At 41.8% G+C, this 13583-nt stretch overlaps 3 protein-coding genes across 6 annotated transcripts; 2 read left to right on the forward strand and 1 right to left on the reverse strand.

Moving 5' to 3' along the window:
• Window positions 1-700: 700 nt before the first annotated feature.
• Window positions 701-13574, reverse strand: RB195_015289 (uncharacterized protein; the record flags this gene model as incomplete). 2 transcript variants are annotated; one of them, XM_064205930.1, is made up of 9 exons in its annotated part: window positions 701-784; window positions 846-936; window positions 995-1050; window positions 4123-4196; window positions 5873-5941; window positions 7663-7714; window positions 11882-11951; window positions 12006-12013; window positions 13524-13574. In XM_064205930.1, 9 exons carry the CDS (start codon window positions 13572-13574, stop codon window positions 701-703), a joined length of 555 nt encoding a protein of 184 aa, XP_064061810.1. The 2 variants fall into 2 exon arrangements, with proteins under 2 accessions (XP_064061810.1, XP_064061811.1); XM_064205929.1 differs by lacking the exons at window positions 11882-11951; window positions 12006-12013; window positions 13524-13574 and adding exons at window positions 8542-8624; window positions 8677-8719.
• On the forward strand, window positions 9027-9673 carry RB195_015290 (uncharacterized protein; the record flags this gene model as incomplete). 2 transcript variants are annotated; one of them, XM_064205932.1, is made up of 2 exons in its annotated part: window positions 9027-9393; window positions 9444-9673. In XM_064205932.1, the coding sequence occupies 2 exons, from the start codon at window positions 9027-9029 to the stop codon at window positions 9671-9673; spliced, it is 597 nt and encodes a 198-aa protein (XP_064061812.1). The 2 variants fall into 2 exon arrangements, with proteins under 2 accessions (XP_064061812.1, XP_064061813.1); XM_064205931.1 differs by having other exon boundaries at window positions 9027-9479.
• RB195_015291 (uncharacterized protein) lies at window positions 10130-10855 on the forward strand (the record flags this gene model as incomplete). 2 transcript variants are annotated; one of them, XM_064205933.1, is made up of 1 exon in its annotated part: window positions 10130-10855. In XM_064205933.1, the coding sequence occupies one exon, from the start codon at window positions 10130-10132 to the stop codon at window positions 10853-10855; it is 726 nt and encodes a 241-aa protein (XP_064061814.1). The 2 variants fall into 2 exon arrangements, with proteins under 2 accessions (XP_064061814.1, XP_064061815.1); XM_064205934.1 differs by having other exon boundaries at window positions 10139-10855.
• Window positions 13575-13583: the final 9 nt, after the last annotated feature.

Genomic DNA, 13583 nt, shown 5'->3' on the forward strand with positions numbered 1-13583 from the left:
TTAGGATGTTAGGGGATTTCAGTGATAGGTTATTTGTTGGGGTGAACAGTGAATTATGTTTCATAGCATAATAATGTGTTTGTGTGTGTGTTGTTTGAGTGTGGTGGTTGCAGAGTAGACCGGACGTAATAGTAATCCTTTGACGCGAGATAAATAAACAAATGATTTCGATAAATACAAGTTTTGCATTTCTACCAGGTTGCTGAATCAGCAGTGGAACATTAGTGATTATTTCAATGTTAGTTTCGAAGCGCAACACTTCTGTATTCAAGTTCACTTTCTCTCCAAAGCGACAGCTGTAATATTATTGGCAATCATGAGCTAATCCCGAAGGCTGTCAAGAGATTACTTTCGTTCGCTCACTCTCCCATGCAGAAAAGTTAAGTACGATTTCATTTCCTCTCTGATATTGAGCTTGACTAGACAGTATCATAGGAATAAAAGGCTTTCTTAACAGAGAGCTGAATGGAGAACGTCACATTTTGAAAATACGACGAACCTTCACACAGATTTTCATTGGATCTAGATATAAAAGCGGAGCTCTGGTCCTTAAGATGGTCAAATACGTAGAAACACATGACCTTAATTTATTCATCTTTTTTATTTCTGATTAACACAGAGCTTTTAGAGAACTGTCGTCTACACATCACCACCGTAAATCTTCTTTTTTCAAGTCGTCTGCTTCTTATTTTTCTTTCTCTCATTTTAAAGCTTGTGTTGCTGTTGTTCTCGTCATTCCTTGTGTTTTTTCCGTGTCTTTCTTTAGCTGTGTCCTGTCCATACCCTTAAAACAAAAAAGAACGAGGCGTAAAGCTATTAAACTGGCATCATTAGATTTTACTAACATAGACTGATAAGTCCTTTTCTTTCTCTCCAACGTTAGAAAAATACTGCTCAACTTTCCCCTTCAATTGTTCTTCTTGTTTTTCCCGATATCTGTAATAAAAATTACCAAAAGATCAGCTAAAAATCCCTGAATGGTAATACAAGTTACCTTTTCTTGAATGGATCTTCTTCATCTGTAATAGATTTGAGATCGGTCTTAATTTCCTGTAAAAAAAAGTTGCATTGTTTAGTATACATCATAAGCAATTGAACGTGTTTTTAATGTCCTATAATCCTCGCACCAACAACATTTTGCTGTTGTTGTTATGTTTCGATTCCATGTGGATGGAACACATGGTTCGCTGCTTTGAACATAGTTAGCAGTCTCAGCAACGACATCGCATCAATGTGTTTTTAGCGAAATAACGATTACACCACTCATTTAAAATCACAGTTTCTCTAGGGCAGTTTAATCAATAATTACCGAGCACCATTTGCCAACGACAAATTTAGAAGACAAGTTGTTCTGTACGTTCTGAGGACTCTAAGGATTGAATTAACCACTATGGGTTGCCACATGGAACAATGCGTTATTCACTAGCGACTGCAGATGTTTGATCATAGAACTTCACTGAATCCACTAAGCCTATTACCAACGCTGATTTTTAGAACAGTCACACTGTTAAGGCACTGATTTGAGCAGGAACAACCTACGTCTCTGTAAGATAAAGTTTGCAACATAGTTATGTTACACGGCTGGCAGCGTTAAAGTGCGGCTACGACTCATAAAAAGCTGAGAGCGGGATGAGAACAGAGACTAATTAAGGAAGACAATGCAAACTTGCAATTAGAAAACTGCGGAACCGTGACCCAGTGGCAAAGACGCGAGCCGACATTACCGCTACGTAAAAGGAGCTAATTTACCATTTCAGCAGCGACTGGAAAAAGGTTTTTCAAGACTAATTGATGCACGCAACATCAAAAGGATCTTACTTGGATAGGAAGCCTCAGATATCTTCTTGTGGAGAAGAATCAAGATAACGTGTCTCCACGAGTCAGGTATCCTTCCTTCAATACATCTTCATACCGGACGGACAATCTTTGTCATCTCACGAGTCTCAGAAGGTGGAAAATATTCCAGAATGTTTGCGCTGATTCCGTTGTGTCCACTAGATTTGCCATTTCTCCGTGGGGACACATTATTTTAATTCCTCTTCACAAGAAGCTTATCTTTTAGAAGCAGAACAGAACCTCCGACTCGTTCGGTGGGTTCTCGTTAACGGCGGTGCATCTCGGTTGTTGGACACGCACGAGTTCAGAGGTAGACGGCGCTTGCCGGCTCATACCGGTGTGAAAATCTCCCCTCCAGATAAGCGAGGTTGCCTTGTAAACAGCGACACCATTCGCAGTGTTAAGAAGGCTCTCTATCTTTTTCAAAAGGTGCTATCGTCCAGTGCCATGTCAGACCCCATACTCTGATGAGTAGAATGCATGAGAGGAGCATGGAATCTTTGGCAACAAACATCCGTCTCGTAATACTGAGCTGCAGGGCGCTGTAAAGTCTGGTCCAGATTATAGTCCGGACTACTCTGTCCAGACTACTGCGATATCTGCACCGTTTGTTGTACCGCAAGGAATGTGCATCAGAGATCGCCCCATAATCAGCATTGATGGTTAGCTCATCCACTGCGGCGAAGCTGACAAAGCGGAAGTAAGAGATTGCGAAACGGCAGTGAGGAACGACAACAACCTGGTGCAGGAGTTTGATCAACGTCGTCAAAGTACGCCTTCGTGCGATTGTGGGATCGTAGAGGACTCAAAGTGTTCACGCACCTGCGAAAACCGCTGTAGACTGCAACAAGGACTTTTGTGATACACCAACACCTTGATATTTAAGATACCTAACTAGCAGCAGCGGTAATTGTCAGAATTGGTGCAAATACAAAGTTGGACCTTAAACAACAACTATCCAATGTGCCTGGAAAGTAGTAGTATCCCACGATCCAAACATCATGTAACGGAAATCATCTGGTAGATCTTTGCGAGCAGATGAAACTCATAGTTTTATCCATGTTTAAAAGAAATCATCAACGCGATCTACTTAGGTTGCAAGGGACAACCCAGTTAACTGCAGAAGAACAGCGAAAGCAGGATTTGCTTGCTCTTGGGCTTCATCAATTACATTCTAATAATACACATCCTTTTCTTGGACATCCGACAATTTAGAGCTGTCTGGGACGTCGCCTTCAAGTCCTGTCACCGCTCACTTCCTCTCAGCCTGGAGGTAAGGTTCCAGAATGGGAGTCGTGGAGCTCATCATCAACTGAAGGTCGACATGGCAGATCTTAAAGACGATGAATGCAGAAGGAATTTCCGCCAATATTTGTCGATCAGTACTGGAATACAGACCAACAAGAGAATGGATGATGTTGACTCTTTCTCTAAATTTATTCAAGTAGCTGCGGAGAAGACACTTCCAGTTTTAGAACTGAGGAAGAAGTTCGTATTTGCATCCGCAGAGACATGGATCCTTGTGTATGTGTAGGCGTATTACTGGTGACACCAGTTACGAGGAAAATCGTAGAAGCAGGTTGCGTATTCAGCTGAAACGCGATCTGAGAACAAGTAGACGTCAAGGGCGAACGAATTTGAAAAGGAGTAGGAAGGCAAGAGCCGCTGGTAACTTAGAAAATCCGTGCTTTTGCAAGCTTAAAGGTTCTTTCAGAGTTTCAAACTAACTAGGTAGATAGATCTACATAGTTTTCACAAATCGACTGATGACTACATCTAATGATATAGATCAAAAAGATTTAAGTTATTTGGACCAAAAAACGAAGAGAATGCGTCAGCATCAGCATTTTGGCAAAGAACTGCCATGTCTAGTGTATTTAGGTGCTGCGTTCAAAATTCTAGGTGTAAAACGCCTGTAAATGTAATTAATAACCTAATTAAGTATCATTGCAGAAGAAATGCAGAAACCTGGAGCGAGTTCGAAAGTTCCGTACTAGAATTTAAGGTGAGAACACTGAAAGTTGCCTGTCTCAAAAGTCAGAGGATATTCGGATGTTTGATTTAATTTTGCCCGTATTACTCTCAAAGACCTCGAAATTGTTCATTCTATACGATCTACCAAAACCAGTGCTCTGAAGCAAGGATGCAAAGATCCAGAACAACTTATGACGATTGCGTGCAAACAAATGTATATCTCAAATGACCATATCATATTTGTCCATACTTCACACAGTTTTCATATCTGTGCATTTTGCGTAATAACTAAGAACTTCATAAGCAAGGTACCTCATTCGACTTCTTCTTCCTTATGACAAATTCAACAATTTTGGTCTTCTTTTCTCCATCTTTTTTCAACTTGTCTTAAAAAAGTGAAAATATACCCCAGTTAAATAGTACAGACTTTTGCTACACAAATGAAGCTTTGGTGAACTCATGCTTTCTTGGCCACTTCCTGAAATAAACATTTTGCCAACGCAAATACTAGTGAATCGCCTATGTTAAGCGCGCCAAGCATAATAAAATCCAAACTGTTTCGGATGAGTATTTCCTCTAAACCGGCCTTAATTTGGTTATATCAAACTTCTCAGGAGACTACCAGATGTTATTGTAACGAAGTGCTCGTTCTCCTTATGTTCACCATATTACTTACTTAGCTTCGGGGCAGCAAACCACGAATCTGGCGTGTCGAGGGAATCCGCAGGAAAAGCTAGAGATGAGGTTGTAGACTGCGGGATCCGGGTATTTGCCTACCCACGCTGAGTGTCCCCTAATACTCTTTCACCAAATTAGTCCAGAACTTCCGTTTTAGGCCAGATGGCTTTTCCAACTTTAATCCGACAAGCTTCTTCAAACACGTCGCTCTCCTTAGAAAGTGCCGGAAGAAACGGAAATGATTTTCTGTGGCCACTTTCGATGGCGCTGCATTTTGTTGATACCTTCCACGTGTCATCTGCTGTAATGTAAGTTCATATAGTTCATTTTTACTCTAGGCCAGAAGTAGTCAAGCACTCGTCTAAACAAATTCCTTTCCGTGCAGTCACGCCTCCTCATCAACGAAAGCGGTGCTGCTCAATTCTCCGACCCGCACATCATAATGGGGCGAACTGCGGATCGTTTGCTACGTGTTGATGGCCTCATGCCCCATAATAAACCTTTTGCGAAGTCTTGCGCTGATTACACTTCAGAGATGGTGATTAAGACAACTCCCTGTTCTTAGGCGTCGAAGAGGAATACATTAGACATAGATTAAACTTGTAACAATTCTTCTGAATTTGAATTTCGTACTTATTTTAGGAGCATCATGGGATTCACTTGCTTCTTCTGATTCATATCTAGGCGAAATCGGCAGATGAAAATGAATCGACTGTTGAGCTCTATTCGGCGCAGAAAACTTCGTACACGCGCAAACACAGTCTCCGCAGTCTAGCCCTTTTCCTTCCGATGGTTTCCAGGAGCAACTAATTGTGGCCCTGGCCATAATTCCACCGTAATGAGAGAATGGAATAAGCAGTTAAGAGATGCATACAAGTTGCCGTATATAATTCAAATTGATTCTGCACTATCCAGACATTATTTCAAATTATGATGTATTTCCAAATGGCAGTTAAAACCCGCTTGTTGAACAAAGTGAAGATCAGTGCCACAAATTTCACTTCATTTCATTTCTTCGTATCTCTACTTCCTATTTACTTACTTTTGGACTTCTTAAAGTTTAGACCATCTTCTAATACGACAACAAATAACAATAATCCAGTAACCACAAAGAGGGGTTTCCTGCGGACCCTCATATCCAACGTCTTCCCTTTTTTTGACCTTAAGACATTCGAAGAACCAATGATTGAGAGGAGGTCTTCATTCCTACAGTTAACGCGAGTGAAAATGCTTTATTTGTTATCCTATTTTGTTTTTTTTTTTATTATTTTCCTCCTAACAACGACCTTGCAATGGTCCCAAAAATCAACACAAGTTCACCACCTTTAAATTCGTGGTGTTGTTAGGTGTGTAAAATGAAAGGTTTGTGAAAGCAAGAGCTTACGGCTGACGTCCACTTGACTTGCTGATGATCTGCTCGTCACAGTATTGCTAGAACCGGATTTCCGAGAAGCTAAATGTTTTCTTGGATCGACAGTCTCTGGATATTTTGAAAAGATACAAATAATTTTGCTTTTAGTGGTTACGCCTTTTGGATACCTTACGAGTAACTGACTAATGTTTTAAGATAAGTCAAAGAAATGCAGCAATGTGGCATTTCAGACATTTACCATATACCATTGAGCAAGTATCACATCAAACCTGTAGGTTATTCTTAAACTACCTTTTTAAAGGCGATATTGGGAAACATTTTTAAAGTTGGGCTTTCTTTGGTAGTGGATAGACTTTGGAAAGTACAAGTGTTTAGCAACTATTACATCAAAACACACGAACCTCCACCCTCAGAAAGTTCAGAAATCAGCTGGATCAGGAGCAGATGGTTGCCAACCGACGAAGCAACACTACACATTTTAAAGTTTTTTTCAGTAGCGGTTCATATATAAACTACTACAAGGAAGAATTTTCGAAAAAAATCTACTGTATTCACTATTCCCATTCTTTAGAACATTGGTTTGCGACAAATGCGTGCTACCAAAGATCGCACGTCTTGTGGAACACTACGCCTCTGAAGACAGCGAAAGGCAAAAGTTAGGCTAACGAAAGTTTCACTGAAAAACATCGTGGGCACATAAATAGGAAACAAAACAGCTATTTTTAGTTAACATATTGATGAATTCGTGCGTGAAATGTTGAAATAAATGAATTTTGTCGTCTCTAAGTCGATTCGCGAAAAGATCTGAAATCAAATGGCACCATCAGCAACAGAAGGAGTGACAGAGGTAGTAAGCCTCAGGTAGATAAGTCCTGCACATTCTACTCCAGAGAATACTAGCGCACTGCCAGTGAATGAAATTAGCAACATAAAAAGAAATCTAACCACCCGCTCATAAGTCTGCTGCATAAAAAAGAAAAAGTAGAGTAGTGTTCTCCGGTCTCCATTATAACCGTTGTGTATTACAACTCTAAGAAATTAAACAGGCGCTTTGACTGTGAAAATTAGGAATCACTCCAATAATTCGAGCATATAACGGAAGAACCCTGACAGACAGAACCCGAGAGTCTTAAAACTGTAAGGGAAGTCTGCACTCGAAATATCCTCAGTCGGTCCGTAGACATGGAATTAGAGCAGCTAACGTCCGAGTAAACCAAGGTTCACGAGTAAGAGATAATTGAATGTCTTAGGAATGGTAGAGTATAAGTGGTAGATGAAGTCACAAGATCTTTAATGCTACGTATATCAAATTCGTTGGTTGTTATGTCGGAGATGGCCCTTCTGAGCACGCAACGATTTCGCCGAGTTTACTAAATTTTTATTTCTTTGATTCTCCAAGCTGTTCTATACTTTTCCTTCGTCTGCTCTACCCCAAACCGAGGCAGTGCCGTTTAGAACATAGATGAAAACTTTGTTCTATACATCTTAACCAATTCTTCAAAAAAATTATGTGGTTTTGTTAGGAGAGAGTGTAAATTCCTAATCATTATCCATATATACTGCTATATGCAAACGTATTAACCATTTTAAGGGAGAGTGCAACAGATTGGAGTTTGCAGTTCCACTCAAGTGATTCTTGGGAGAACTGGACATAAAGAAATCTTTGGTTTTCATCCGATATGTCGTAACTTAAACTTTGCAAAACTTGCATCCAGTTCCAGGTTCACGGAATTTAACAATCGAGACTTTTCTTCTCATCAACTATCATCTTTTCTGTTACATTTTAAAGCAAATAATCATACCTTTCGAGTCGCCAGGTTTACTGCCAGTTTTCGAAATGAAGATTTTAGAGCACTGAAATCAGGATTGTGATATATTCTAATCTTAGAGGGAACTCATCTGTTTCAAAGTTCCGTTCTCTAGAAAGAAAGGAAAAAAGTTCATACGATTAAAATGGGTGGACGAGTAAGTTGTAAGCTTTTTTCAAAGTGAAAAGTTCGCTAAAAAAAATAGGAGTTTTTCCCAATTGTTGTTCATCATTCGATAGAAAATCCCTTACTCCATAAGAGGGTCGTGGTCCAGTTCTCAATTTAATAGGTTCTCATTTCTTCACAATATTAAAGTAGAAGTTCAAGTTGAAAAAAGGAACATTATCGACACTTCCCGGTTTTTTTTAACCCTCTGTAAATCCAGTGTGGGCACATGATCTCCCTTAGAGCAATGACACTTGAAGTAGAAGAAGGGAATCAGCGGCAGCAAAGAGGCGCGAGAGAAGATGGAGCTTGAGCAAGGTAAGACCTCTGTGTTCATATTGGTCCGGAGGGCTACGCGAATATTTTGCGATAGATTTAGCGCGAATTTTTCTGGATCTGGGCAGTCGTGACCGTGGTTCGGTTACCGATGCTCGCTTTCAAGTCTTGAATGGAATTGCAAACGGGCGAGATAGGTAAGGTAACACGACATTGTGTTAGCAACTGAAAGGAAATGAATAAAAGTGCGGGGGTATGTTGTAACAGGCCTTCCAGTCATACACACAAAACTGGACGTCACATGGCATGAGGTTAACGTGACTGTAGCGCAACTATATACTACAACGCCCTATCACAAAAACTCCTTACCAATCTTGTGGCTAGCGCGATGGCACATTGCAGAGCATGCTTTGCCGTCCGTAACGATCACACATCCTGCTTAGAGGCATGTCCCGGCCTTTTTAATCTTATGGGAACAATGATAAACCGCGATGACTTCATTGTGCTTATTGCCTCTGAATCGAAATGTCATTTCTATTTGCCTCAACGCGTATTTCTTTCAGTTACCTTCTGCAATATATTGTAGCAATTCTCCCTTTGTATAGTCCATGTTTATTTGAGCTATGTTCCTCGGTTGTGTCACACCATGGGAAATTTATGGTGTATCAAGTTTTTTTTGCAGCTTTGCAAATCAATGTATTAGACTTGGGGCCGCGTATACGAGTCTGATTGCTACCTGCACGTGGTGGCCGTGCTTTAACTAAACACAATCAACATCGAATGTACGCATTGGGAACGTACGAGCTATATAACCTGCACCGTTATATGGCGAAAGCTTCCCATACATTGAAAAAGGTGCTGTCGTCCAGCACACCGCCAAAGCCCAAAACCTGAAAGGTCAACTGCCTGAAGGGAGCATGGAACCTTTGGCAACAACCATTCGTTTCCTCACGCTGAACTGCCGAACACTATCCAGTGAACTCCAACAAGCCGCTCTATCCACACTTCTGCGATATCTCTGTATGCCTTTTGCTGCATTGCAGGAAACACGCATGAGAGATCGGCCTGTCATCAGCATCGAAAATTACACCATATACTGCGGCGATGCTGATGAGAACAAAGTAGGTGGCTGCGCGATAGCTGTGAGGAACGATTACACGAACCTGGTGAAGGAATTTGGTTCAACGTCGTCTAGATGCGCCTTTCTACGACTGCGGGATCGCAGAGGACGTAAACTCTCGATCGTAAGTGCTCACGCACCTACGAAAGCCGATGAGGACAACAGTAAGGACGCCTTCTTCAATGCATTGATATCTAAAATACCAAATCAGCAGGTGGTCACTTCGGAATCGACGCAAATGCGAAGATGAGACTTGAACAGCCATCCGACGTGCTAGGAAAATGGTATTATCCAGCGGAGCGCACGTCGGACAACGGTAACCGTCTGGCCGACTTCTGCGAACAGACGGTCACCGTTGTCAACAGACTGGCCTCATCATCGCTTCCACGTTTAAGAGGAATCATCGACGCCATCAGCTCACGTGGCAGGGGTCAACCCTTTTAACGCCTGAAGAGCAGCGCAAGCGAAAAATGAGGTCTCTTAAGCTTCAACTCGACTACGTTTTGGCGAGGAACATTCCTCAGTATGATATCCGAAAATCTAGAGCTGTTTGGGACGTCATATAGCGACTCTGACCGCCGTCCATTTCTTCTCAGCTTCAAGATACAAGGACTCGTCAGTTCCAAATGAGGAATGGAAAATCTGGTGAAGACGACAGGATAAGCGCAGAAATGCGGATAGATATGGATAGACAAAAAGATACCTGATTAGTGGAGACACGCTATCATAATTCCCCTCCACAAGACGTTATCCGCCACGGACCCTGGAAATTATCGAGAAATCTCTTTGCTGCGAGTTATGTACAAGGTGTTAGAGCGCATTGTCCTGGACCGACTCATTAAACATCGCGAATAAACAGCGCGAGACGAGCAAGTTGGCTTTCGTCCTGGACGATCTACGATGGACCAGATGCTCATCGTCAGAAGAGTGATCAAAATTCGGCAGCGGTATTCGAAGCCAATGCAACTAGCGTTTCTGAACTTTGAAGCCGCGTTCGACTCTCCTTACCGAAGCCGTCTTCTCAACGCGGTCTGCGCCGATAGAGTACTAAAAAAGTTCGTTCATTTGCTTGATGACATAAATCAACGAACAACTGCTGCAGTTCGAACACCAGCCGGATGTACAACACCTTTTGAAGTTGTAACTAGAGTAAGACAAGGGGCAGTGGCAGGACCCTTTTTGTTCAATTTCGCCATCGACGACAATATGCGAAGAACAGTCGACCAATGTCCTGCCAACATTGTCTTAGCACCATTAAGGTGCCCCTTGACTGACCTCGAGTACGCCGACGATGTTGTTATATTCGCGGAAAGCAGTACGAAACTTCATCATGTTGTCAACCTTGTATCGAAGCTGGCTGCAGCCTATAGACTATGTCTACGCCCTGTTAACTGGAAGCAGATGTGGATCTCTTCGAGACTTTGGACGGGAATCAGGGTGGACGGACAGCCAATAGAACTCGTCGATGAGTTCTGTTACCTGGGCTATACGCTAAAGAACAACGGCGGCTACGAGACAGATATTCAACAAAGATGCGCTAACGCCACTTCTGCATTTAACTCCTTAACCCCATCACCAACGAAGTCAAGCTGCGAGTCTACCTATCCGCAATTGGACTCATCATGATGCACGAATCGGAGACTTGGGCGGCACAATCTACGGTGACGGGGTAGATCGATTGCACGGTTGATTGAAAGCTGTTTAGACGGCTACTTGACTACTTTTGGCCTAGAGTATGGCAAAATGAAGATCTTTACGCAGAAATTGATGTGGTATATCGACGGATAACACGTGGAAGAGGTCAACATCTAGGACCTCCATCGAAACCGGTAGATCGCCTTGTTCTGAGAGGTTTGCCGGGTTCGAGCTGAAAGGAGCCACGTGGAAAACGGAAGTTCTGGACTGAAGTGGTGAAGGAGGTCCTGAGGACACTCGGCGTGGATAGGCAGTTCAGGCTAGACGTAAGATTCGCCAGAATATGGAATAGCGATGAATGGATTGATTCTGTGCAAGCTCTCGCAGAAGATCGAGGAGGTTGGGCAGAGCTGTGTTCAAGGACGGCACACCTCGGCGAAGATGCGGGTAATCGCATCAGGTGATGACATTAGCCCGCCGATTAAGTCGAGTAAGTAAGTAAATGTACTTGACTAGAAAGTTTGCAGCTCCTCATTCCTTGGAATGCTACGACTCCTTCTTTCACCTATTCCTTAATTTTAATTTTGAGAAAGCATGGGTTACCGCCGTTTACAAAATGGAAGCAAAACTTATAGACGGAAGCAACTGGGCTGTCAAGAAAAAAGCGTGCTACAAACGAAGTGAAACTCATTTCAATGAATTACTTGAGTTTAGTACATAAACTAGAGAACAAGCAACGAGCAACTAAACTCACTGAAAGCGACGATAGAACAACTTTTGTCTGGTAAGACATTAAAAGAATAGAGCAAGTGTTCAAGTGAAAATTTCGCGGAAGATTGGAATAGATTCGGATTTGGATTGGAGATTGAAAAATCTGTTTTGCTCTGAAGACTGATAATTGTACTCGGAATCATCACTCAATGAGGAATTTGTTTGAAAACGATGTGTGTAACATAAATATCGTCTCAAGAGCGGTAGGTTTTGAAAGACTTTTAAAACAACATCAACATCACTCACATTAATTATTAACATAGAAGATATGGTGACAATTAATAATCCACATATATTGAGTGTAAGCATTTTAGTCCTAGAAATTGTGAGATATTTTGTGCCCTTGCAAGCGATAATTGGTTCAGCTCACCTAAACTTCTGTCATGTAGTGACTTTGAGCAACCTAAACAGTAAGCTGAGTTTGATTGAGTTGTTTTAAAGTTGGGTCGTCAGTTAATTTTAGAAGCGTGTAGAGCCAAATGTCCGCGAAACTCGTTGGCTACTTGTCATACAGTTGCTTTAATCATCAGCAGCATTCATGGCTCAACATCATAACAGTTCCCATTCTTTTTGATGCCGTGCTACTGACGATATTGTGTCCAAAATAAAAAATCTTTTAACTTCTGACCTTGTGTAAAAAAAAACTATAACTGAGCAGCTTCAAACGGTCGGAGATCTGTACAGTTGCTGCATAGAATCTATTCAAGAAATTTTTTTTGATTTAGGTTTTTCGTCTCTACGAAATCATTCATAGAGTTTGGTCGAAGATCAATAGAAGTCTAAAAGAATTTGAAACAGATTTCAAGAGGAGCACGACAAGCAATTTTTAGCTGAGAATCACCGCCTATCAATTGAAATATATGTAGCTGAACTCTTATTTGAACTATATACAACAGTCGAAACGAGCAGCCAGCACATCCAGCTTTGTGCAAAAACAATCAGTTTGCAGATGCTCATAATGTTTGTTCTTTTGTTGTTTGTGTTCGTAATCGTCGCTTTTTCTCTTAGAAGCTCCCGTCGCCTCGAAGCTCGAAGCTATGATGGTCTGGCAGATGTAGGGCAGTCGGTGGGAGGTTGCGCTGTCAACACGATCGGTCGGAGGTTCGAGTCAGCCCTAGTGCGTACGAAGGCTTTCGTTCTTTTGGGCTGGTACCAGACTTGTCCCGGAGGACGAAAGCATTGATGTGACACATCGGCTAACACCCGCAAGTCTTGTATAAGCCAGTTACATGTTCGTAAACCTCAACTAATTCTGAATTGAAGCGAACGTGATAGCGCAACCCAAGCGGATTGATTAACGCCAGACACTTCATCATTTATCTTTTATATATCCGTAGAAGAAAGATGTATTCATAAGATTTCACAACATTTTACAAAGTCTCCAATGTATTCGCAATCAGAAAGTGTTTCAGAACACCCCACCTACCCCGTACGTCCCACATCTTATCTGGGTTCAAATTTCCAACGCGTCTCCGGAAATTGACGGAATTGCTGCATTACTGCATTGAAAGGTAATGAAAAGGCATATATTTCGTATTTCGTAGTGTTCTATCGAAGCGGATGTAGCATGACGTAGGATCCCTCACAACGCTGGCAGTTGCCCGCATCAAAATCACACAATATCAACCCCGTGTCCATCATTCTGAGCTTGATAAATTGGTACAGCACTCATCTAGGAGAATAAAGGCATTGACCCGATGAACAGCGTGTGAATCTTTGTTAACAAAAACTTCTATTGATTTAAACTGGAGTCGTTAGGACGAATAAAGTGCATCTACGGATGAAGCAAAGGAAGCAATGTTCTTCATCTCCGTTTTTTCTCGTTATCACTGCCTCAGCGCTTCAAAAAAAGTGTGAGATTTCTTTTATACGAGTTGCGATTAATCACCGAATGGCTACTTTGTTTCGCCCATGTTCGACTGTCTTTGAATCTCAGCATGTTGAAACG

The sequence above is a fragment of the Necator americanus genome, chromosome V (assembly GCF_031761385.1).
Source record: "Necator americanus strain Aroian chromosome V, whole genome shotgun sequence".
Taxonomy (NCBI): domain Eukaryota; kingdom Metazoa; phylum Nematoda; class Chromadorea; order Rhabditida; family Ancylostomatidae; genus Necator; species Necator americanus.